This window comes from Hibiscus syriacus, unplaced genomic scaffold (genome assembly GCF_006381635.1).
Source record: "Hibiscus syriacus cultivar Baekdansim isolate YM2019G1 unplaced genomic scaffold, ASM638163v2 tig00113722_pilon, whole genome shotgun sequence".
NCBI classification, from domain to species: Eukaryota; Viridiplantae; Streptophyta; class Magnoliopsida; order Malvales; family Malvaceae; genus Hibiscus; species Hibiscus syriacus.
In genome coordinates, this window is record NW_024063469.1 from 309131 (window position 1) to 334995 (window position 25865).

General features: G+C 35.9%; 1 protein-coding gene across 1 annotated transcript; it reads right to left on the bottom strand.

Annotated features, from left to right (window-relative positions):
• Positions 1-6403: 6403 nt before the first annotated feature.
• Positions 6404-8692, bottom strand: LOC120187065 (scarecrow-like protein 28). Its single transcript, XM_039190860.1, has one exon. It carries the CDS (start codon positions 8474-8476, stop codon positions 6464-6466), a length of 2013 nt encoding a protein of 670 aa, XP_039046791.1. The 5' UTR covers positions 8477-8692; the 3' UTR covers positions 6404-6463.
• Positions 8693-25865: the final 17173 nt, after the last annotated feature.

The window sequence follows — 25865 nt, forward strand, 5'->3', positions numbered from 1 at the left end:
TAAATACACTGAACACTTTATTTTCCCAGCTTACATCCTTAAGCTGTAAAATAGGAGAACAAGAACATGCTGAACTTCTACTTCAAAGTCTACCGGATTCGTACGATCAACTCATCATCAACTTGACAAACAGTAATGTCACAAGTCTAGTCTTCGATGACGTTGCAGCTGCTGTTCTACAAGAAGAAAATCGGCGCAAGAACAAGGAAGACAGACAAGTAAATCTGCAACAAGCAGAAGCGTTGACAACGATGAGAGGGAGATCAACAGAACGTGGCCAAAGCAGCAGTCATAAACATGGTAGATCGAAGTCGATGAGCAATAAGAATTTAAAGTGCTACCACTGTAGAAAGAATGGTCACTTGAAGAAGGAATGTTGGAGTCTAAATAAAAACTCCAATCCACAAGGCAATACCGCAAACACTTCAGATGATGGAGATGCTCTATGCTGTGAAGCGTCAACCACCGTAGAAGGCAGAAAAAGATTTGCAGATATATGGCTCATTGATTCGGGAGCGACATATCACATGACCTCAAGAAGAGAATGGTTCCATTATTATGAACCTGTCTCAAGAGGATCTGTGTATAGTTGCAATGATCATGCCTTAGAGATCGTTGGTGTGGGAACCATCAAATTGAAGATGTATGATGGAACAATTAAAGTTGTTCGAGATGTGCGGCACGTGAAAGGTCTGAAGAAAAATTTATTATCCTACGGATTGTTGGATAATAATGCTAGCAAGATTAAAACACGGAAAGGAATCATGAAGGTGTTCCGTGGAGCGCTTGTGGTGCTGAAAGGTAAAAAGATAGCTGCAAACTTGTACATGCTGAAGGGAGAGACGTTGCTAGAAGCAGAAGCCTCTGTTGCCTCATGTAGTTCAGATTCTGCAATGCTATGGCATAAGAAACTTGGACACATGTCAGAACAAGGAATGAAAGTCCTTGTGAAGCAAAAGCTACTTCCAGGCTTAACAAATGTATCACTTACTTTATGTGAGCATTGCATAACAAGTAAGCAGCACCGGTTGAAATTCAACACATCAAATTCTAGAGGCAAAAGTGTTCTAGAACTGGTTCACTCTGACGTATGGAAAGCACCAGTTACATCCCTAGGTGGAGCAAAATATTTTGTCTCATTTATTGATGACTACTCCAGGAGATGTTGGGTGTACCCTTTTAAGAAGAAGTCCGATGTGTTTTCAACTTTCAAAAACTTCAAAGAGCGGGTGGAACTTGATTCTGGAAATAAAATCAAGTGTTTCATAACAGATAATGGAGAAGAATACACAAGTGAAGAATTTGATGACTTTTGCAGGAAAGAAGGCATCAAAAGACAGTTCACAGTGGCGAACACTCCTCAACAAAATGGAGTGGCAGAGCGGATGAACAAAACCTTGTTAGAAAGAACAAGAGCAATGTTGAGGGATGCAGACCTAGAAAAATCATTCTGGGCAGAAGCAGTCAATACCGCCTGTTATTTGGTGAACCGAGCTCCATCAACTGCAATAGAGCTGAAGACACCAATGGAGATGTGGACTGGAAAACCACCTGATTATTCAAACCTCCATATATTTGGAAGTATAGTGTACGTGATGTACAACTCCCAAGAAATTTCAAAGCTGGATCCAAAATCCAGGAAATGCAAATTCTTGGGGTATGGTGATGGAGTAAAGGGGTATCGCTTGTGGGATCCCACTGCCCGCAAAGTGATCATTAGTAGAGATGTTATCTTTGTAGAAGATAAACTACAAAGAAAAGAAGACAATGATAGCGCTGAAAAGTCAGAGACTACTCAGATACATGTGGAAAAAGAGTTTGAAGAAGGAGATTCTTCTGAAGCAGAACCAACAAATGATGAACAAGAACCAGAGAGTTCTGAAGCTCCAACAACTCGTCAATCAGATCGTGTGAGAAGACGTCCCAATTGGCACTCAGATTATGTTATAGAAGGTAATATTGCATATTGTCTTTTAACAGAGGACGGTGAGCCATCAACATACCAGGAGGTAATAAACAGCTCAGATGCTTCACTGTGGATGATGGCAATGCAAGAAGAAATCGAAGCCCTTTATAAAAATAATACATGGGACCTTGTACCACTACCACAAGGAAGGAAGTCAAATTGGTAACAAATGGGTCTTCAAAATCAAGCGAAATGGTGACGATCAAGTTTAGAGGTATCGTGCAAGACTGGTGGTCAAAGGATATGCTCAAAAAGAAGATATTGATTTCAATGAAATATTTTCTCCTGTGGTTCGACTAACAATAGTTCGAGTAGTTTTGGCAATGTGTGCTACATTGGACTTACATCTAGAGCAGCTAGATGTTAAAACAACTTTTCTTCATGGAAATCTTGAAGAAGAAACTTATATGCTCCAGCATGAAGGTTTTGAAGAAAAAGAAAAGAAGAACTTGGTTTGCAGGTTGAACAAATCTATGTACGGTCTAAAGCAGGCGTCGAGGTGTTGGTATAAGAAATTTGATTCCTTCATTATGTGCCTTGGATACAACAGACTTAATGCTGACCCTTGTGCTTATTTCAAGAGGTCTGGTGATAACGATTTTGTTATTTTGCTGTTGTATGTGGATGATATGTTGGTTGCATGACCCAACAAAGATCATATTGAAGAATTGAAGGCACAACTGGCTAGGGAATTTGAAATGAAGGACTTGGGATCAGCAAACAAGATTCCAGGGATGTAAATTCACCGAGACAGAAGTAATAGGAAGATTTGGCTTTCACAAAAGAATTATTTGAAGAAGATCTTGTCACGATTCAGCATGCAAGATTGTAAGCCAATTTCTACTCCTCTTCCTATTAACTTCAAATTATCTTCCAGTATGAGTCCTAGCAGTGAAGAAGAGAGGATGGAGATGTCTCGAGTACCGTATGCATCAGCAGTGGGAAGTTTGATGTTCGCTATGATATGCACAAGACCAGACATTCCACAAGCAGTGGGAGTGGTTAGTCGGTACATGGCGAATCCAGGCAAAGAGCATTGGAATACAGTAAAGAGGATCCTGAGATACATCAAAGGGACCTCAAATGTTGCATTATGTTACGGAGGATCAAACTTACTAATCAATGGGTATGTAGATTTTGACTATGCAGGGGATTTGGATAAAAGCAAATCTACTACAGGATATGTGTTCAAAGTTGCTGGTGGAGTTGTAAGCTGGGTTTCAAAATTGCAGTCAGTTGTGGCTACGCCAACAACAGAAGCAGAATATGTAGCAGCTACACAAGCCAGTAAAGAAGCAATTTGGTTGAAGATGCTATTGGAGGAGCTTGGGCACAATCAAGAGTATGTCTCTCTATTTTGTGACAGTCAAAGCGCCTTGCATCTAGCAAGGAATCCAGCATTTCATTCAAGGACAAAACACATACAAGTTCAGTATAATTTCATTTGTTAAAAGGTGGAAGAAGGGACAGTAGATATGCAGAAGATCCATACCAAAGACAACATAGCAGATTTCATGACGAAGGCGATCAACGCTGATAAATTTACCTGGTGGCGATCCTCTTGTGGCCTGTCAGAGACGTAAGCAACATGATGGTACAAGATAGAAAGAATGGTGTGAAGATATGATTGTTCCAATCAAATCTTCAAGTGGGAGATTGTTGAAATGTGCAGAAAATTGGTTCAAGTTAGGCACCTAATATTGCAATGTCAAAATTAGGTGCAACAATGTCAAAATTAAATGAGTAAATTATAAACTTTAGTCACTAAACTTTAGGGTATTTATAAGATTAGTCCTTAAGTTTCAACTATAAATACCCTAGCTCATTTAGCTTCAAAATCATCCCAAGGCATTCTAGCTTTCTTCCAATACTAGAGAGAATTTAGAGAGTTTCTTGAGAGTTGTTTTCTCCTTTTTTATCAAGAGAGAATTATCATTGTTTTCTCCTTGGTAGATCGAGAGAGGTTGTAATTCCTATATTCTCATAGTGAAATTCTTCTACCGTTGCCCGTGGTTTTTACCCTAAATTTTAGGGGTTTTCCACGTAAATTTTGTGTCTCTTTTATCTTCATTTTTATTTTCTCAAATTATCAGTTGCGATTTTGCTCTATCCGATAGCCGTCTTCCGCAACAGGACCGATGTCTCATCTTTAAAACTTTCATATCCTCGCATTTACTCTATAGTTGTTCGAAAAGTAGGGTCAGTTGCTGAGTTTGTTTCAAAGTTAAATGGCCTTTGGGTTTGGAACATTGAGTTACACATATGGCTCTTTGAGTGGGAAATAAGTTTGTGGATTTGAGTTCCTAAATACTTTAAATAAAGCCATTGAAGAGTGTGCCGCTATGGATTATTTGAGATGGAATGAGTCGCCAAATGGGACCTATTTCCCCAAAATTTACTTCCTTAAAATGGTGGAGGATGGTAATGAGGAAAAACATTTGTGGTAAACAGTTTGGATTAACTTAGCTCCTCCAAAAGTTGAATGCTTCATTTGGAATGTTGTTTAACAATGAGTGCCAACATTTGTGGAATTGGCGATGCGTGGGATTTCGAATTTACCTTCACTTCTGTGTCTTCTGTCATAGAGAGCTTGAGTCGGTAAACCACCTTTTTTGTCATTGTGTGATTATGTGGAACCTATGGCAAAGGTGGTGCTCCTTTTTTAACTTGAGGGTGGTAATACCAGGAAATACAAAGGATTGGTTACTACTATGAGACTTCTTACCGGTTCGAAGATCATGTAAGCCTCTGTGGAAATTGATTTATTGTGGAACTTTGTTGACTATTTGGCTATGCAGAAATGACGTGGTATTCAATGACAAATGCTGGAATGAATTTCAAATGTTCGATTCGATGCTGCTGAGAATTGGTCACTGGTGTAAATGTAAATGGTCGCTGTCAGCCCCTTCGATCTTGGACTTCGCTCAAAATCCTTCCGGTGCCATTTAGTCAATGATCTAAAAGAGTTCCCTGTTGGTTTACGTCTAATAAGACTTGTTTTCTTAGTTCCAAAAGGGTTTCTTGAATCGTACTCTCACCCAAAAGGATTCGTAGATGGCAATGGAGGATCAGGGTGGTTTTCATTTAAAGCACCGACTTTTGTAATTATTATTGAGTTTTCGCTCGAGCTTGGCTGTAGGCATGGGTGCTGCTTTTGATTCGCATTTGATTGTGGTTAACTTGGCTAAAATTATTCTTGGGCTGCGTTTCTTGGCTAGTCCATGATGCAGTTGCATTTGGGTCGCTTGTCACATTGCTGAGTGCTTGGAATTAATTTGCTTTTGGGTGACTGGTTTTCATGCTAAGACCTCTATCCCCTTGTTTGGTTGTGTTGTTTGACGTAGAACCTTTGTTGAGGTCAATGATTAGTTAGAGTTTTGGGTTGATACTCCCCATGGCTTTAGGCATCATTTTAAGGTCCTGGTCGTGAGAGTTTCATAGTCTGTGAATGTAGTGGCCCATTGTTGCGACACTAGGGTGATCGTGGCTGCCCATGATGGATCGAGTATTGGTTTCGCCTTGTTAATTGGCGTCGTTAGAGTGCACTCTTTTTCCTCCAACTAGGTCTAAGGAAGTTTTTTAACGAGGCTTCTATCGCTTGTCTTATTTTCTATGTAGTAAGATATTTAATACATACAAAACGCTCCTTTAAAAAAGGTTTAACCTTGAGCTCAATCCTATTTTATTTTTAAAAGCCCAAGTTTTATCCAAATAGATTAGATTTGACTCGAATTCTTAACGAGTCGAAACAAGTTATTTGATACTCGACTCAAAAAAATTGTGAACATCTCGAAAAAACATATTAAAATTTTAGATTTTCTAAATTCAATTATTAATAATATTAACATTTATATGTTATTGTATAAAAAATACAATATAAGATTTTCATGTACTTAAGGCTCGAGTTCGAGTCAAGTTTCAATTTTTGATTTCAAGTGGTGCTTAAAAATCTTAAGCTTGCAAGCTTTCGAGTTGAGTCGAGTTTCAATTTTTTATTTTGAGTTCGAATCGAGCTTGACAATTTTAAGCTCTCAAGTTTTTGAGTTGAATCGAACTTAATTTTAATGTTTTTAATCGAGTTGAGCTAAACAATACTCGAATTCGACTCGATTCATTTACAATCCTAATCACAAACCTCAATTTTAAAAAAATTGCAAATACAAATTGAAATTTAATTTATAATCTTCGAAATTGAAACAGGAATGGAATTTAAGTAGATATGATTTACGTTAAGTAATCAATGAAATTCTTTACAAGTAAAGCGAATGGGTAAAGATAAAGAGAAAACCAGAGCAAGGAACGGAGAACGAACACAAATCAATGAAATCCTTTATATGAAGATAAATTTTCAACTTCTGATAAACTTACAACAAGAATCAAAGAATGAACAGCAAATTAACTGATCTAAAAAAATCTGTCCTTGAAACAAATGAATCGGTATGTATGAAGTTTCTGTATGCAACAAAAGAATGAAAGAATAATGAGCGATTTCTCTTCCTACAAAGAATCCCTTGGCTGAGGAAATGAGGATGAGCTGCCTGCAACATCAATGGGTGTCCAAGCTGAGACTGAATATAGTGGCTGATCTAACCAACTTAGAGTCAGCGCCCCTCCATCTTGCCCTTCCTTCTTCACTTTGTACTTCTCACTAGAGTACATCTTTAGCAGCAATTGGCTCTGCCCCACTTCTCTCTCTGTAATTCCCATGCATCGGAACCTTCCTTCCTCCATCAACTTCCTCCACTTCTCGAAAATCTCGTGCCTTTCGACCCTGTCTCTTCCTTCACAAGCAATTATGCTCCGGATTTCCCTTGCAAACGTCTCCTCTACTTTGATCCTAACTGGACTCTCCATGGGAAGGCTTGAATCAATCGAGTCAAAAATGGCTGAGTAGTATCTCAATGAATTGGCTACCCTTGCTTCTAAGCTGAGTACATTATGTTCAGCTTCTTGCTCGGCCATGATGACCACCGTAGGATTCGTGCTACGAATAAGTCCCAAGAAGTCCCTCAGAGCTCCTCCATTTCCATCATAAAGTGTCTTGTGCAATTGGAACGCACAGTTCACAGCTACAGTTTCTTTCTCCTTTACATGAAGCATCCATAACCTTATATCTTCTAACCGGTCCACAACTGGATGGAACTCGAAAGGCAAATTCAATACCTCGGCAAATCCCGAGAGCCTGTATCCCGTTTCATTCAATTCTTGCTTTGACTCACCAATCCCGGTAACTCTAACATGGCTTGGTGGATTAGTCCTTGCAGCTAAACTCTGGAACAAACTAGGCCACTGAAGCCCTTGCTTGATGTCGAAATCTATTATGTGAACCCTGTCTTTCCCTTCAAAGGCTCTCAACAATATCTCATTTGATGTGAAGTGAACAAATTTCGGAATTGGACTTATCTGATTCAAGAGCCTCAATGTGGCACCATTGTCGTCATCGACCCAATCAAGCTCACGAGGAGTTGTGATGTGAAAAATGTGAGGCCAAAGCCTCGTGACTCGAAGAGCCAAAGCTTCAGTATAGTAAGCAGTTAGGCGGCTTATAGCACTTCCTCTTGGAGAAGCAAGATCACCCAACTTAGCTATAAAATGATTGATTGCTGCAATGTTGTTTGATCCAATTGCTTCAACGCAAGCTGTAAGTAAGTGAACAAGCTCGAACCCCTGATGCTCCTCGTGGTTGTTCTCCTCCTCATAAGCACCCATACCAGCACCCTCATGCCGGCGAGGATTCCCTGACCCGTTGCCCACTTCATATTCTGTGGCTTGTTCGTTTAACCGAAGTCCCATACTATGACTCTCCGAAGAAGTACTCGATCCCGAAGCTTCCTTTACCGGCCTGTGGGTTGTCTCTACATCTTTTTCCCCAACATCAGTGATATCAGTTATTACTGATTCGGTCCAAGGATTGTTAGACGATGGCAAAGGCGGTGAAATCACTTCACTAGGCATAAAACACGACCTTTCTTCATCCCCTGAACAAGTCAGAGAGAAACGAACTTGAGGAGCACTTTGTCGATTAAAACCTGGTTGAAACCAAAAATCTGCAGCCAAACTCAAACTATCTCCACCACCTTCATCAATATCACCCGAAATCTGATTATGACAGCTACCCTTTTTCCTCTTGGCCCTGTTAATGACTGACTCATCAATGAAACCCTCGGCAAACCTCTTCAAACATTTCCCTTTCTCCCAAAGCTCATCCTTGATCTCTCCCCGTCCTTGGAATGGATTCTGCGCGGCAATAGTCAATGGTGGCAGCCGGATATTCTGCTTGAGAGAACAACCGCCGGTCTTGGATTCAATCGGTTTCTCTACTGAAAGGCCAACAGGCCTAATGGGCTGTGACCTTGAAGCAGTGTCCTTGCGAGAAAAACTACATGGCAAGTCCAGTCTCTGTGTGCTCATCGAAGTTGGGAAATGGCAAGCTTGAAACTGTGCAGACGATTCACTCCTCAATCTATGCCTAGGTGACAGCAATGTTGAACTAGAACACCCTGCCAACATTTCTCTACAACCTTGCTATTTTTTCTTTCTTTTTTTTGCTTTCAATTCACTCACCCCCAGATCGTTTTCTCTATTTTCTTTCCCTGTCTCTATTTGTTTGTACAAGTTTTATGCGGTGTATGAGTTTTTGTCTCTCTTGTTGATGTATAAAATGTTATATGTTCACATGAAAGTTTGCATGTATACTTGGACAACTAAATCCAGAGAGACGGACAAATTATAAGAGAGTGTGTGATTTTCAAGAACCAAAATAAGAAGGAATCCGATTTTTTTTAAAAAAAATACAGAAACGAATCAACGAATATCGGAAATGCAAGTGTTCCTATATGAACAATATGCGTGTATACAATGAAGAATTAAAAAGGAAAAGAATCCCAGCCCAGAATGAATGAAAAGATTGTTAAGAACTACACTAAAACATGTACCACAAAACAATCACCGGATTCCCAAACATTAAAAACAAAACTCATTCGAAAAGGGTATGATGAATAGTGTAAAAGACATGAAAATTGGAAGCAAAATTGCATAGAAACACAAACCTGGACTTGATATCCTGAAAAACATTGAAACCCATCTCAGCTTTTGATGTTTGCAAAAACTCCATGCTAACTGAAGCAGAACCCAAACTACCCAGCTCTGAAATCAAACTAAACGACCAACCAACAAATGAAACATATCCCCTCGAAGCTCACAACCAGAGAAAACCAACTAAAGTGTTTATTGAAACCTATTAGTATTTCTCTGGGTTCATGTTGTTGATTTAACTCTTTCTACTACACCTACTACTATGGTATACTACTACTGTATGTATACACCTTACTAGTAAATACTCACCTCTTTTACCCTCTTCACGTCTCCATCATCGCTTTCCCTTTTTTTGGTTTCTGAGCTTTTGATCTCAGCCAAAAATTACCAAGGTGAATAATACCCCTTTGAAACCGTTGGGGTGTTGTCGCTGAAATATGACCGTTAGGGAGTTTGTTGCGCGGTCCTTTATTTTCTTTCTTTAGTTGTACTATTATTATTTATTTGTATAATTTAGAGAGTGCTGATGATGTACACGTGCTTGTCTCCTAATGGCTGATACCCATTCATTTAGCCGTTGGATCACCAGCTCTCGTACGGTCATACCTCAACTATATACATTCCGTGTCCTACACTTTTATCGTCTTATGAAAATTAACATTTTCTTGACATCTTAGCCTCTTTTAGCTATAAGTAGGCATTAATGTTTTAGTTAAAAGGTCTCTTTACCAGTCCATTATTTAGATAACATAAAAGTGAAAATAAAAATATGGGTAAACTATGCAGATAGTCCCTTATGTTTAGGGCATGATCGACTTTGGTCATCAATTTAAAAATTAATAGGAAATGATCCCTAACGTTATCGATCCTTTCGATTTTAGTCCCTCAACCATTAATTTTTGTTAACCCCATTTTGTTTAAGCCCCTAACAAGGCTGAGGGGCTAAAATATAACGAAAGTGAACGAATGAGGGACTAAAATCGAATAGATCGATAATGTTAGGAACTATAATTGAACGGATCGATAAGTTTAGGGACTATTCCCCCTTAATTTTGAAATTGGTGACCAAAATCGATCAGACTGAAAATATAAGGGACTATTCCCTATTATAACTAGAATATGCTTCTGTAGGGGTTTGGTTTGGGTATAGGACCAACCAACAAATGAATATAAAGCTCAAAGGATACAAGGAAAGCAGAGACGCACCCTCCATCCATAACTGCATCATCCTCTTTTAATCAATAGAAAACCACCACCAACAAAAAGGACAATAAGACTGACCATTGTCGGGTCATATTATCCTACCCTGAAGTTTAATCAACCAAATAGCACCAGCCAACCCTTCATGAAATTCATGTTTCAATAAAACTAAAAGATTTTCCCAATAATTTTCTACTATAAACGTGTAGGGATTAAGATGTTTTTACTTCTTCACATCAACTCCAGAAATAAGGCTTCATGTTTGCTTGTTAGCCCTAGTTCATTTAGTGTCAAATTTCTCTCCCCATCGCCAAAAGCACGCCTTGGGTATGGCCTTACCTGTGCAGCAGATGTTGTAATTAGAATGCTATTATATATATTCCTTGCAGGAAGTAAGTAGGGAATATTTTCGACCAATGCTGAAAAATAAATCACCCATCCAACTCAAATGATAGGATGGACTCGGGATGAGAATTTACCAGTCTATAAGTTCCTGGCTTGAACCCTCTACTAATATCTATGAAGTCATATAGGGACTGCGAAACACAATCAAAGTCAGGTCTAACATTAAGCATGCACAAAGAGAGGTGACTCAATTGATTCTTCTTTGCACGGTTACCTGCAGCCTATCAGACATCAGAAATCTGCGCCACCGGCGACTGCCATCTGGCATTCGCACAAGAAGGGTTACATCATTATGCTCATTGGCTGCTGGCTCATGAGGCAGTGAAGCTTCTTTAGCAGCTAATTGTCTCTCGCATTCCTGCAAATGGAATCAGAAAGGATGCAATTCAGAATCATGAAAAGTATATACCTACAGTGAATGAAGTTCTATTTACAAATAATAAATTAAGTACGAATAAGTTGATTGGAAAGCAACAACCAAATTAACAATTCTTTTTTTTTTCTTCTCAATAATAATTTCTAATAACAAATGTAAAATCCATTTATAAAAAAAAATTCCATAAGTACCTAATATTTATTATTCTAGTATGATATTGCATGGTTTTGATGGAAACATTACTTTTCTCTTATGTAGAAATATTATTTTTCCTCTTTCATTATCTTTTTTGTAAAATAATTTAGTCATGAATTATGGTTCATGAATGTTCATTCATTCGAGAAGATAATATTTATTTTTATATTTATAGAAATGTTAAGTTCTATTCTTTTGAGTATGGTCTATTTTGTCCTTAATGTGTTAAATTTAAATAAGTTAAATTCAGAGTTTATTTGAATAAAAGAAGTTATTTTCTATAAAAAAAAGTTAAAATATTAATGATCTATTTGATTTTAGAAAATATATGTTGTTTTTATTTTCGTTTTCTTAGAAAATATAAAACATTGAAGAAAACGTGTTTGATTGTACAATTGAAAAATGATTTCTAAAAAGTAAAAACAAAATTAGGTGAAAAAATGAAAAACATAAAATAGATCTTTTCAATATTTTCATTAAAATTATTTTTGAAATTTGAAAAATAAGAAAACATGAGATATAGGTTTTTAACTTAACTTATACAGGTTCAATTGTTTCTAACAATAATTTTTTTATCTAATGGTACCTATAACCCTTAAAGTTTTCAAAAAAAATATGATCCCTGAATGTTTTTTACACTCAATATAGTCTTTAAATTGAATTTTTTTAATAAATTAATGATTTAGCATTTTATATTTAATGTATTGAATATCATAATAATGGTTTATATAATATATTTTTAATTTAAATAAATTATTAATTTTTGTAAAATAAATAAGTACTCAAACTTTCTAAAAAAATCAATTCTAACATCAAACTTAGCAAAAAAAAATCAATTAAGCCCATCTACTACATCATCATCCATCATGTGCTACCACAATATTATCATAAATTGTCACATAAATATTGTAGATTTTCATGTGAGCTTGTGAACTGTCATATAAGTAGGAATGGCAACAGGCCGGGTTCGGGCCAGGTATTGGTCCCCCCGTCCCCATCCCCGTTTAAAAAACCCATACCCGTCCCTGCTTAAAAACCCGCAAGGATTTAAACGGGGATCCCAATCGGGTATTCGGGTAAAACTGCGGGGAAACGGGTATCCCCGTTTAGCATAAACGGTTATTTAAACGGGTAATTTAATACTTCAAAATTGTATCAAATTAAAATAATTTAATATTTCAGTAAATTTAAAACAAGTTAAACGGAATCGAAACACAAACCAAAATTGGGTGAGTAGTATATTACAGGGAGCTAATAATCTTCTTTACTGGATGTCATGATTTCCAGTGACGGGTACAAGGCCAACTGATATTATGAATAATTCTCCATCATATTTGGCACATATCTGATTGTTCAGCAATGTACAAACAATTGAAAAATTGATTGATATTGGAGATAGTGAACAAATATTTCAGAAAGAAATTCAGGAGCAGGGACGAGGTCGGGTTTGTCTTAAGTTTCCTTTTTCTTAATTAATAGAATTTTCTTATGTGATTTCAGGAATCTTATAGTAAAATAATGGAAGAATGGTTGGGAAATTAAATGAAGAAAACAACAAACTCAAATCAAAATATAAAAACAAAGGGAAATGTAGTCTTAATATGAAGAAAAACACACTAAAATAACAAAGAGCACTTCGTTGTTGTGACCTCAAATGATTGAAATAAAATTAACAATAAAGCATGATAAATGTGAATCACTCCTCCGACTCAGACTCGACATTCTAAAGCCACTCAATGAAGGGCTTGACGCTACCACCGTCATCAAACAGTTGTGACCCCCAATTGCTACAATTAGACAAAAATTATAAGTCACCAAAATTTATATAAAAAAGTTAATGATGTCACGTATAACTTGTATATCAATTTAGTACCTCGTCACCATCATCACGATCATATTCGATGCTTTTACAATATGCTTCGGACTCTTGTGAACAAGTTGTTGTATTTATTAATTTATATAACATATCATATCAACAATACAATTGAAAAAAATAAACTTATAAGTAAAAGAAATGATTGATTACCTCTTATTTCATTTATTAACCAACTTTGGGCACACATTAGCGCTTCCAACGTCTTTGGATGAAGACGACTCCGATGAGGACTCACCAATCTACCACTTGTACTAAAGGCAGACTCAGACGCAACAGTGGATATTGGAATTGCTAATATGTCTCGGGCAATTTTTTGTAATGTTGGATACTTGAAACCATTTGTTTTCCACCAAGACAAAATATCAAGCTCTGAATTTTGTGTCCTTACTTTCTCTTGAAGATAATGATCAAGCTCCGACATGATACCTACAATAATAATTTTATACATTTAAAACATAAATAAAACAATCAAAAGATAAATAAAACAAACTCATATAGTGATACCTGTATGATTATCATCTTCAACGAATGTAAAATAGTCGTTGAAAAACCCCCCCTCCACCTGAACCTCCATGTCACTAGTGTTGCGACTTAAATCAACATCCCGATTCCGTGAACTTTCATAATTACAAGTTTCATAATCTTGAAACAAACGAGACACAAGCACCTTTAGTTTTACAATTTCAACATCAGACTTTTCAAAACCATAAATCTTCGGGAAAGCATACTCCATCATTTTGAACTTGTATCTTGGATCTAATACAACTACAACTCCCATAACTCCATGTATAACTGACCAGTATTTATCAAACTTAACAAGCATCCTCTCCCCCATTGCTTTTATCACTTCATCTCGATCTTCACTCCACTTACTTAATGTAATTCTTATCTCACATATGGATGGGAAAAATACATTAGCCGTAGGATACTTGGTACCCGAAAACATCAAAGTCACCTTATAAAACAGTTGCAATTTTCCACAAATACTTGAAGCTAACTCCCAATCTCTATCTGTAGGTAAACTTCTATATTGTGCTTCTCGTTGCTTTAAACGTTTGAAAACATCCTTGTACACTATAGCAACACTCAACATCAAATATTTCGAGTTCCAACGTGTTTTACAATCAAGAGACAATTGTTTTGAGCAATCAATTGTCAAGTGACGAGCCGCTTCTTCAAACTTTTCTATTCTTTTTTGTGTTGCACTCCAAAAATAAACACTATCCTTAATTCTCTCAATTCCATCCCCAATAACAGATAAACCATCTTGAACTATCAAGTTCAAGATGTGTGCACAACATCTCATATGAAATAACTCTCCTCCTAAAATCAACGAGTTCAAAGACAACTTGTCTAATAATAAATGAATCATCAGATCATTTGTGCTACAATTATCAACTGTAACTGTAGATATTTTTCTATCAATGTTCCAATCACATAGAGATTCATACAACACATCAGCAAGAACTTCAGCAGTATGAGGACAAGGCACGTATATAAACCTAGTAAATAAGTAATTAGAATCAATTTAGTTCTTATATTTAGTACTTAGCTAGCAAATGTAAGTTTAAAGTACCTCATTATTCGGCTTTGCATCTCCCAGTTATCATCGATCAAATGTGATGGACTAATATCTTCTTAGAATACAATATACAGAATCCATTTGAGAACAATGGACTAATATCATCTTTTGTGTCTCTACGTCTACACACATACGAGTAGGCAAAATTCCTTTCTTATTTTCAGTTCAAAGTTCCAAACTTAAGGATATGAGGCTTAAAGCAGAGTTACATCCTATCAAAACCCAACTTGTTTTTAGCTTTTAATCTGTTAGTGTTGCTAGAATATTTTGAATTAAGGAAAAGGCATGGAAAATCTGCCCAATTTATATTACATTTCCTTCTTATCAAAAAAATATTACATTTCTTTTTTTTAAGGTTAAAACAAAGAAAAAAGAAGAAAAAAAATCCTCAGCCTTGCACTAGGCGTAGAATGACAAGAGCAAACAATGTAACAGGTAATAGGTTTTCATGCAGAAAGTTCTAAGCCTTGAACAGGTACAAAATGCACAGAGGGAAATAGAGAAAAAAAACCTTCGAAGGCCCAGCAGCATGAAGAATGTTGCACGCTTTCCGACCATCTATTTCAGAACCAATCCTGCAGCAACAATATATTCTAAGAAACTGCAACAGAAAGATGCAGCAACATGTAGCTTACTATCGCGAAATATTTCACATCAAATGTTAATATGTTGTGTGATTTACAGAGACACCATTTTCTTGAACAAGGGTAGAACAAAGACTTTAGCTTCAATAAAGAGTTTGGTGGTATTTATATTTGGGTTACTGATTTTGGCATTCATTGGGGTTTCCTCTGCAAGTCTTCATTAGAGGAGTTACTATACCAGATTTGAAATGAAAAAGAGCTAACAGCCTAACAGACATTAATTAAGAGTTGATTAAAAGTATGAACATTATTTAACATCCACCAAGAATGCATGAATTATAACAATAATAATATCAAAACAGTGATGAATAAGAAAATCTGAGAAGAGAAAATGCACCATAAACAAAAGTTGCGGCAGAGTGAAACCCTAAAAAGATCTCGAGAAAATATGAAAGACAGAAGAAAATGTGATGACTGATGGTGCTGAGAGCCTTAACCCGGGTTTTACATTATTGGCCTGTTTGAGTTTGACCCTTTAAATTTGAATTACCTTGCAGCCCAAGTTCAAAAATAAATAACAAAATATTTCACATTATTGGGTTGTTTGACTGAAACAAATTAAGTTTGAATACCCGGGTATCGGGCCGGGTATTCGGGTAATCGGGGCGGGGATTACCAAACCCGTCCCTGTCCCCGTCCCCGTCCCTATTTAAAAAAATCAGGGTTTCCCCGTCCCCGTCCCCGTTTATCATCCCCGAACCCGACCCGTTTAATTCGATTTTCGGTTTTCCCCGTCGGGTTCGGTTTTTTTTGCCATCCCTACATATAAGCTTCGTGACAGTCAACGTTTAATTTCATTCGTCAAATGATTAGATTAATTTTTTAGTGCAAAAAATATTCAGGGCTATACTAATTTTTTTACCAAATCTTTTAAGGCTTCAATTAACGTTAAGCATATTTTTATTTCAATGACACTTTTGTGTGCTATTGATTATAGTAATATTTTTTGTGAATTTTTAAAAATTTAAATGATATTCAATATATAATAACATTATATTCTTATAATAAACTAAAATAAAGTGTGTTATGAAATTTTTATCAACTTTATTATTTTATATTTGTATAATTCACGTGTTAAAATAATGTAACACTTTTTAATAATTTTTGTAACCCCCCAGCCTGATGCGGTAACCAGATCCGATCCGGGGTGTCACATTTGGGCCACCGGAGCGACCCACTGTAAAAATAGAAAAAAAATTAAAACTTTTTAACAATACATGTAAACTAATAAAATCAGTTGTCGCTATTTAAAAATAAAACAGATTTCCAGACTCGTATATAAATCAAAATACAATTACATGCCCCCTAATCACATGTACCATACTCTGCAACAACGCCGGAAGAACTCCCCTACTATAGTCGACAGATGCACTAGTACAATTCTTTTAACCTGAAAAAGTGAGTAATAGAGTGAGCTTCGAAAAGCTCAGTAATATAGAACTACAGATGATGCTGAAGAACGTGAAGATACAGATAAACGTACATATCCTTATTATTTCTGAACATCTACAGATTTATTTAGTTGAGCTGAGATCCATTGATATCGCAGGTAGTAACAGATAATATTCATTTCAGATGGAAATATTTCAGATGTCTAGGTTCAAGAGATCAGAATAGGTTTTCTAGTGTGTTCCCGTAAAACCAGTAAAAAGATACATATTTTTATTTTAAAACATATATATATACACCCCCATCCTTTCACAATATGTTTGTGTAGGTTCCCCGGAACCATACACCCCGCACAACTAGTGAGGCCCTGAGCACACAGTTGAGAAGCCTGCAGATAATCTTCCTCCAACAATAAACCCCCCAGATAAAACATTTCTCTATCGGTAAACGGAGATATCAGAAATCAAAACAGAATTCAGAACAGATATCAGAACAGAATCCATATCAGAAATCAGAACAGAATTCAGGTCATGTATCAGAACAGAATTCAAGTCAGAAATCAGATAAAATATTTATATGATTAGGCAACACACCAGAGTTTACAGATATTATTCAGAGGTACAAGATAATCTTATCAGGAAGAGAAATACGGATCTTCAGTATACAGATAAAATATCGGAAGTTAGAAATACTATTGGAAAAGTTCATTAACTGACTAAATCATCAGTTATTTAGAATGTGAATTATCAGGATCATATCTTATTCGGACAATTTTCAGAAGTTGTACATAATCAGAAGGGTATTCAGAATCCTTTACATCCATGTCAATTGATCGGATAATCAAAAAACTTGAGAACGAAGATTCAGAATCTTAATAATCTATGTCGACTGGTCAATTCATTTTCCTTCCAGGGTATTTACTCTTTAATACAACAAATTCTTGTCCATAGATCATCTTCAGAATCATCACTGAATAGATCTTACAATGGTATTTATTTCATTTCCAAGCTTCCACGATATCATGAAATATGAACATGCTTGATTTGTAGTTCATGTTCCATAAGGACAATACATCTTATAAACTCATCAGAATTTCCAGAGTTATCCAATTCACTTACTTAATCCTCAGTCATTGAGGTTACCTAGTTCATTTAACAGTCATGTCCATTCCAGTTACTTCGGGATTTTCCAGAGTAATTCAAACGTTCCTGAATTTCAGACACATATAGTACTTCCGTTCCATTCGATTTGGTCTTCGTGGTTGATTTGTCGAACAAACGTCCAATTCTTAGTACTGAATGTGATCCAGAGTTGAGCTAAGCTATCATCGAGTCAAACTTGAGAAGACGAACACGTATTCCAGTAATATCTATACCATTCAGGTATTGACATAACTTTAGGGTTAATCTACTCACTTAAATTGTTTTCCATTACTTTTAAAGGTAGTCCAACACCCATGCTTATTTGGATTCCTTAATTAATCAGAGACATTTACTTGGTATAGGCCATAAGGTTATTTTGGTGTTCAGTTTTATTCCATTCATTTCAGAGCTCGAGGATATCCAATCATTCCTGAGCTTGATGGTATCCTTGGGTTATTTCCATTACAGGGGTATTATAGTTATTTTACAGATATACGGTATTTCAATCTTTTCCTTTCATCAGGTCTTATTATTTAATTCAACCGTATCATCTTTTTCAATCCTTTTTGAATAGTTCTAACAAAAGAACACCCCCGATAAATTATTCTTCAGGTATTTACTCATAACCCGGATATTTTCGGGTCAAGTGCCTTCTCATATTTTCACCAACGGAATATAAAGAATTTTTCTGCACTAAGTCAGGATCTTAACAATCAAATTCGTACTTAATCAAATCAAGTACAAATCCTCAAAGTATTTTCTAATTCAGGGTCAACTCGGACTATTTTACCTCTCAAGAGCATTTCCGTAATTTCTTAACCAGATAACTTCGATATTAACTCTTAAAGAAAATAATTATAATTTAAAGATCATATGATCAATTGCTTTCCTTAACATTCTCTGATCTTGAAATTATTCCTTAACAAACTTTTAGTATCTTGCGCAAACCGTTTTTGGCGTTAAAACCAGTTATCCGAATTTTATAAACAAAACTATTATTTCTTATGCACATCAATATTTTTATCAGATCAATATATCTGTAAAATCCTCTTATCTAACTTCCATATTCAAATCTTGTTTTTTTATAACATAAGAGTATTTTCGTAATTTTACCCTACCGGAGTATTCTCATAATTTCTCATCCAAGTACCTTTTACATTTAATCTTTGATGAAATAAATTATAAGTTGCAGATACAGGGCTGATTTCTTTATCACAAATCACAAACTTGTAATTTAATATAACAATTCCTCAATCTCTTATATTAGTCATTCAATCCGTAATTAGTTATAGAATTTCTACCACATTATATCGAGTGTATAAATTATTCAACTCCACCAAAGTGACCAGCATTATCTTGTTCATGCATTTATCAATATAAACATGTTCCATAAAGCATAAAGAGGTAGCAAAGTATTACCTCGATTTCTGTGCAATAATGATCGACCATAAAAATTTCATTCGAACGCATTTGATCTTCAATTCAACTTCCAATAATTCCTCATATACATATCAACATAAATTATATCAGAATCGAAGCTTAATTGCGATAAACGGATCAAATGGGTGATAAATAAGTGAAAAATAGCTTATCGGGTTTGAATTTGGCGAAACAGACTTCGGATTCAGATTCAGAACGTCGAAACCATAAAATATGACTTTTCATAAATTTGGAATTTTCGGTCAAAATCAAAGTCAACGGGTTTGACCGGTAATTTCGAGGCTTTCAGGTTCAAATTTCAAAAAAACAGACTACGAAATCGGATTTGGAACGTCGAAAAATGTCAGGATAGGTATACTCGGTCAAAGTCAAAGGTCGTTTAATACCCGGTCAAAGCCTATCAAAGTTTTGGTCAACAGTGGTCAACGCCGGTCAACGGTCAACCGGTCGGGTCAACGGGTCGGGTTGGGTCGGTTGTGACCGGTCAAACAGTTAAAACAGTTCCAAAACTGGTCAAACCGGTCACTTTTTCCTTCCCCACGCACAGTGGCGGCGCGTGAACAGTGATAAATTCTCGGAAAAATTCCTAAAAATTATTTTGAGCGATTTCGAGATACTTACAAAGCTCGGTTCACAATTTTGAACGGCGGAGAGCTCGATTTCAATAAATCGAAAACATTGACCGCTTCACCTCCTCATGCGCAGCTGCCGACGGAGGCCAAGGATGACACCGGCATACTCGAAACGATGCAAGGAACACGATGGCGCGGGAGGTGTCGTAAACGGATGCTCGGATTGTCGTGAATCGACGAAAAACCAATTGAAATTGAGTTATTACCGACGATACTTCCGACTGAAATTAACGATGAATGGCGACGATTCACGATGAAAGGTTTAAGGGGTTTTGTTCCTCGGTTGACAACGAACACAATGGTGGTTTCAGCTCATCGATCGGAGGTCAGACGACGAGTTGATCGGAATTGAAAGGAGGGTTGTTGGAGAAGGAAAAACTGGAAAAATGAGAACCTGCGCATATGAAGGGAGTTTATAATTCAACTCATAATAAAAATGGGTAAACCATGAGTTTAGCCACTGAATTTCCTGCACTTTATAAAACGGTATGCCAACTTTAAAACTTTACAATTTAATCCACCATTTCTTTCAAAATACCAATTAAAATCATCATTTTATAATTTCTTAAAATTTAGCCCATAAATTAGGGTGTTACAATTCTTCCCTCCTTAAAAGAATTTCGTCCTCGAAATTCACTCATGTCACATAATTGCATAAATAAAACTTCCATCAGTTCTCTCATATCTTTAAGTAGCTTTTATAAAAGTATGGAACCTCCACTAATCCTTAACTAGCTGAGCATACATTCTTATCAGAACTTTTCCTCATTTCAATAAAAGAATCCAAACGAAAATTTCATTGAGAAATAAATTTAGTCTTGGTCATGAGAATAAGCTCATAGAGCAGTAACATATCCCAATTTCATTTCTGGAGTCGAGTCAGCATTTCTCGGATAATTAACTCTCACATGGCTCGGGGGTACTTTACAGCATTTAGATAGATGTTACTGGTATTCCTTTTTGTACAAGTATAGCCTTAACGGATAGAAACTTCGGTTTACTCGTTACAGATAGGGACTCAGCCCTGGAGTTCCGGCTCAGAGAGATACGATTGCAGTCTAGGGGCATGTATTGATCATACATATTTTGACATTCGACCGGCCGGTCTATCTTGAAAAATTTTGACTCAAACCAAAGCTCTGATACCACTAAATGTAACCTCCCAGACCGATGCGGTAACCAGATCCGATCCGGGGTGTTATATTTGGGCCACCGGAGCGACCCACTGTAAAAATAGTGAAAAATTTAAAACTTTTTAACAGTACATATAAACTAATAAAATCAGTTGTTGCTATTTAAAAATAAAACATATTTCTAGACTCGTATATAAATCAAAATACAACTACATGCCATCTAATCACATGTATCATACTTTGCAACAACGCCGGAAGAACTCCCTTACTGTAGTCGATAGATGCACTGGTACAATTCTTTTAACCTGAAAAAGTGAGTAATAGAGTGAGCTTCAAAAAGCTCAGTAATACAGAACTACCAGATGATGCTGAAGAACGTGCATATACAGATAAACGTACATATCCTTATTATTTCCTAACATCTACAGATTTATTTGGCTGAGCTGAGGTCCATTGATATCGTATGTAGTAACAGATAATATTCATTTCAGATGGAAATATTTCAGATGTCTATGTTCAGGAGATCAGAATAGGTTTTCTAGTGTGTTCTCGTAAAACCAGTAAAAATATACAGATTTTTATTTTAAAACATATATATATACACCCCCATCCTTTCAAAATCTGTTAGTGTAGGTTCCCCGGAACCATACACCCCGCACAACCAGTGAGGCCCTGAGCACACAGCTGAGAAGCCTGTAGATAATCTTCCTCCAACAATAAACCCCCCCAGATAAAACATTTCTCTGTCGGTAAACGGAGATATCATAAACCAAAACAGAATTCAGAACAGATATCAGAACAAAATCTAGATCAGAAATCAGAACAGAATTCAGGTCATGTATCAGAACAGAATTCAAGTCAGAAATCAGATAAAATATTTATATGATTAGGGAACACACCAGAGTTTACAGATATTATTCAGAGGTACAAGATAATCTTATCAGGAAGAGAAATATGGATCTTCAGTATACCGATAAAATACCGGAAGTTAGAAATACTATTGGAAAAGTTCATTAACTGACTAAATCATCAGTTATTTAGAATGTGAATTATCAGGATCATATCTTATTCGGACAGTTTTCAGAAGTTGTACGTAATCAAAAGGATATTCAGAATCCTTTACATCTATGTCAATTGATCGGATAATCAAACAACTTGAGAACGAAGATTCAGGATCTTAATAATCTATGTCGACTGGTCAATTTATTTTCCTTCCAGGGTATTTACTCTTTAATACCACAAATTCTTGTCCATAGATCATCTTCAGAATCATCGCTGAATAGATCTTACAATGGTCTTTATTTCATTTCCAAGCTTCCACGATATCATGAAATACGAACATGCTTGATTTGTAGTTCATGTTCCATAAGGACAATACATCTTATAAACTCATCAGAATTTCCAGACTTATCCAATTCACTTACTTAATCCTCAGTCATTGAGGTTACCTAGTTCATTTAACAGTCATGCCCATTCCAGTTACTTCGGGATTTTTCAGAGTAATTCAAACGTTCCTAAATTTCAGACACATATAGTACTTCCGTTCCATTCGATTTGGTCTTCGTGGTTGATTTGTCGAACAAACATCCAATTCTTAGTACTGAATGCGATCCAGAGTTGAGCTAAGCTATCATCGAGTCAAACTTGAGAAGACGAACACGTATTCCAGTAATATCTATACTATTCAGGTATTGACATAAGTTTAGGGTTAATCTACTCACTTAAATTGTTTTCCATTACTTTTAAAGGTAGTCCAACACCCATGCTTATTTGGATTCCTTAATTAATCCAAGACATTTACTTGGTATAGGCCATAAGGTTATTTTGGTAATTTTGGTGTTCGATTTTATTCCATTCATTTCAGAGATCGAGGATATCCAATCATTCTTGAGCTTGATAGTATCCTTGGGTCATTTCCATTACATGGGTATTCTAGTTATTTTACAGATATATTGTATTTCAATCTTTTCCTTTTTGAATAGTTCTAACAAAAGAACACCCCCGATAAATTGTTCTTCAGGTATTTACTCATAACCCAGATATTTTCGGGTCAAGTGCCTTCTCATATTTTCACCAACGAAATATCGAGAATTTTTCTGCACTAAGTCAGGATCTTAACAATCAAATTTGTACTTAATCAAATCAAGTACAAATCCTCAAAGTACTTTATAATTCAGGGTCAACTCGGACTATTTTACCTCTCAAGAGCATTTCCGTAATTTCTTAACCAGATAACTTCGATATTAACTCTTAACGAAAATAATTATAATTTAAAGATCCTATGGTCAATTACTTTCCTTAACATTCTCTGATCTTGAAATTATTCCTTAACAAACTTTTAGTATCTTGCGCAAACCGTTTTTGGCGTTAAAACCAGTTATCCGAATTTTATAAACAAAACTATTATTTCTTATGCACATCAATATTTTTATCAGATCAATATGTCTGTAAAATCCTCTTATCTAACTTCCATATTCAAATCTTATCTTTTTATAACATAAGGGTATTTTCGTAATTTTACCCTACCAGAGTATTCTCATAATTTCTCATCCAAGTACCTTTAACATTTAACCTTTGATGAAATAAATTATAAGTTGCAGATACAGGGATGATTTCTTTATCACAGATCACAAACTTGTAATTTAATCTAACAATTCATCAATCTCTTATATTAGTTATTCAATCCGTAATTAGTTACAGAATTTCTACCACATCATATCGAGTGTATAAATTATTCAACTCCACCAAAGTGACCAACATTATCTTGTTCATGCGTTTATCAATATAAACATGTTCCATAAAGCATAAAGAGGTAGTAAAATATTACCTCGATTTTCATGCAATACTGATCGACTAAAAAAATTCCATTCGAACGCATTTGATCTTCAATTCAACTTCCAATAATTCCTCAGATACATATCAACATAAATTATATCAGAAACGGAGCTTAATTGCGATAAACGGATCGAATGGGTGATAAATGAGTGAAAAACAGCTTACCGGGTTCAAATTTGGCAAAACGGACTTCAGATTCAGATTCAGGACGTCAAAAGCATAAAACATGACTTTTCAGAAATTTAGAATTTTCGGTCAAAATCAAAGTCAACGGGTTTAATTGGCAATTTCAAGGCCTTCGGGTTCAAATTTTGAAAAACGGACTACTGAATCGGATTTGGAACGTCGAAAAATGTCAGGATAGGTATACTCGGTCAAAGTCAAAGGTCGTTTAATACCCGGTCAAAGCCTGTCAAAGTTTTGGTTAACAGTGGTCAACGCCGGTCAACGGGTTGGGTCAACGGGTCGGGTCGGGTCAACGGGTCGGGTCGGGTTGTGATCGGTCAAACCGGTCAAAATAGTTCCAAAACCGGTCAAACCGGTCACTTTTTCCTTCCCCATGCGCAGTGGCGGCGCGTGGGAGCGCGTGAATAATGATAAATTCCCGGAACAATTCATAAAAATTATTTTGAGCGATTTCGAGATACTTACAAAGCTCGGTTCATAATTTTGAATGGCGGAGAGCTCGATTTCAACAATCGGAAACTTTGATTGCTTCACCTCCTCACGCGCCGTCGTCGACGGAGACCAAGGATGACAACGGTAGACTCGGAACGATGCAAGGAACACGATGGTGCGGAAGGTGTCGTAAACGGATGCTCGGATCGTCATGAATCGAGGAAAAACCAATTGAAATTGAGTTATTACCGACGATACTTCCGACTGAAATTAACTACGAACGGCGTCGATTCACGATGAAAAGTTTAAGGGGTTTTGTTCCTCGGTTGAAAATGAACACGATGGTGGTTTTGGCTCATCGATCGAAGGTCGGACGGCGAGTAGATTGGAATTGAAAGGAGGGTTGTTGGAGAAGGGAAAACTGGAAAAATGAGAACCTGCGCACGGGGAGGGGTTTATAATTCAACTCATAATAAAAATGGGTAAACCATGAGTTTAGATACTGAATTTCCTTCACTTTATAAAACGGTCTGCCAACTTTAAAACTTTACAATTTAATCCACCATTTCTTTCAAAATACCAATTAAAATCATCATTTTATAATTTCTTAAAATTTTGCCCCTAAATTGGGGTGTTACAATTTTCATTTATTTTTATTTTTAAAAATTAGATACCAAATTAATTTAGATAAAGTACACAAATGGTCCTCTGATTATAAGATATTGCTTTATTAAGTCCATCGACTATTAAAAGTTATAAAATGATCATTCGACTATAATGTGTTGCTTTATTGAGTCACTCAACTATTAAAAATTACAAAATGGTCACTGACTATTCATTATATTACAAATTCTTCCTTTTCCGTTAAAAAAATTGGCAATATTCTAAACTAAACGTTAACGTGCTAATTGTGATTTGATAAAATATGATCTCAAAATCTCAAACGAATATTATATCTCTGTCATCATGTTAACTTTCAACTTGGACAACTGTTAATTTTTAACATAAAAACATGATTTTGAAACATAATGATTAGTCGGATGATCATTGTGTAACTTTTAATAGTCAAGAGACGTAATAAAGTAACATTCTATAGTTAGATGACCATTTTGTAACTTTTCATAGTCAAGGGACTTAATAAAATAGTACCCTATAATCGAGTGACCATTTGTGTACTTTACCCATAAATTTTTACTAATTTATTTTTGGATTCAAGTTTTCATTTGTTATTAACCAAACATGTTTCCTAATTTTCAAAAAACTGAAAATGAAAATTATTTTCTGAAAACAAAAATAGAAAATATTTTTCTAAACCAAAAGGGACCCAAATTTTTTTTACGGAATAATAATAAGATTCTAAAAATGATATATTTTAAAATATTGATATTTATGATTAT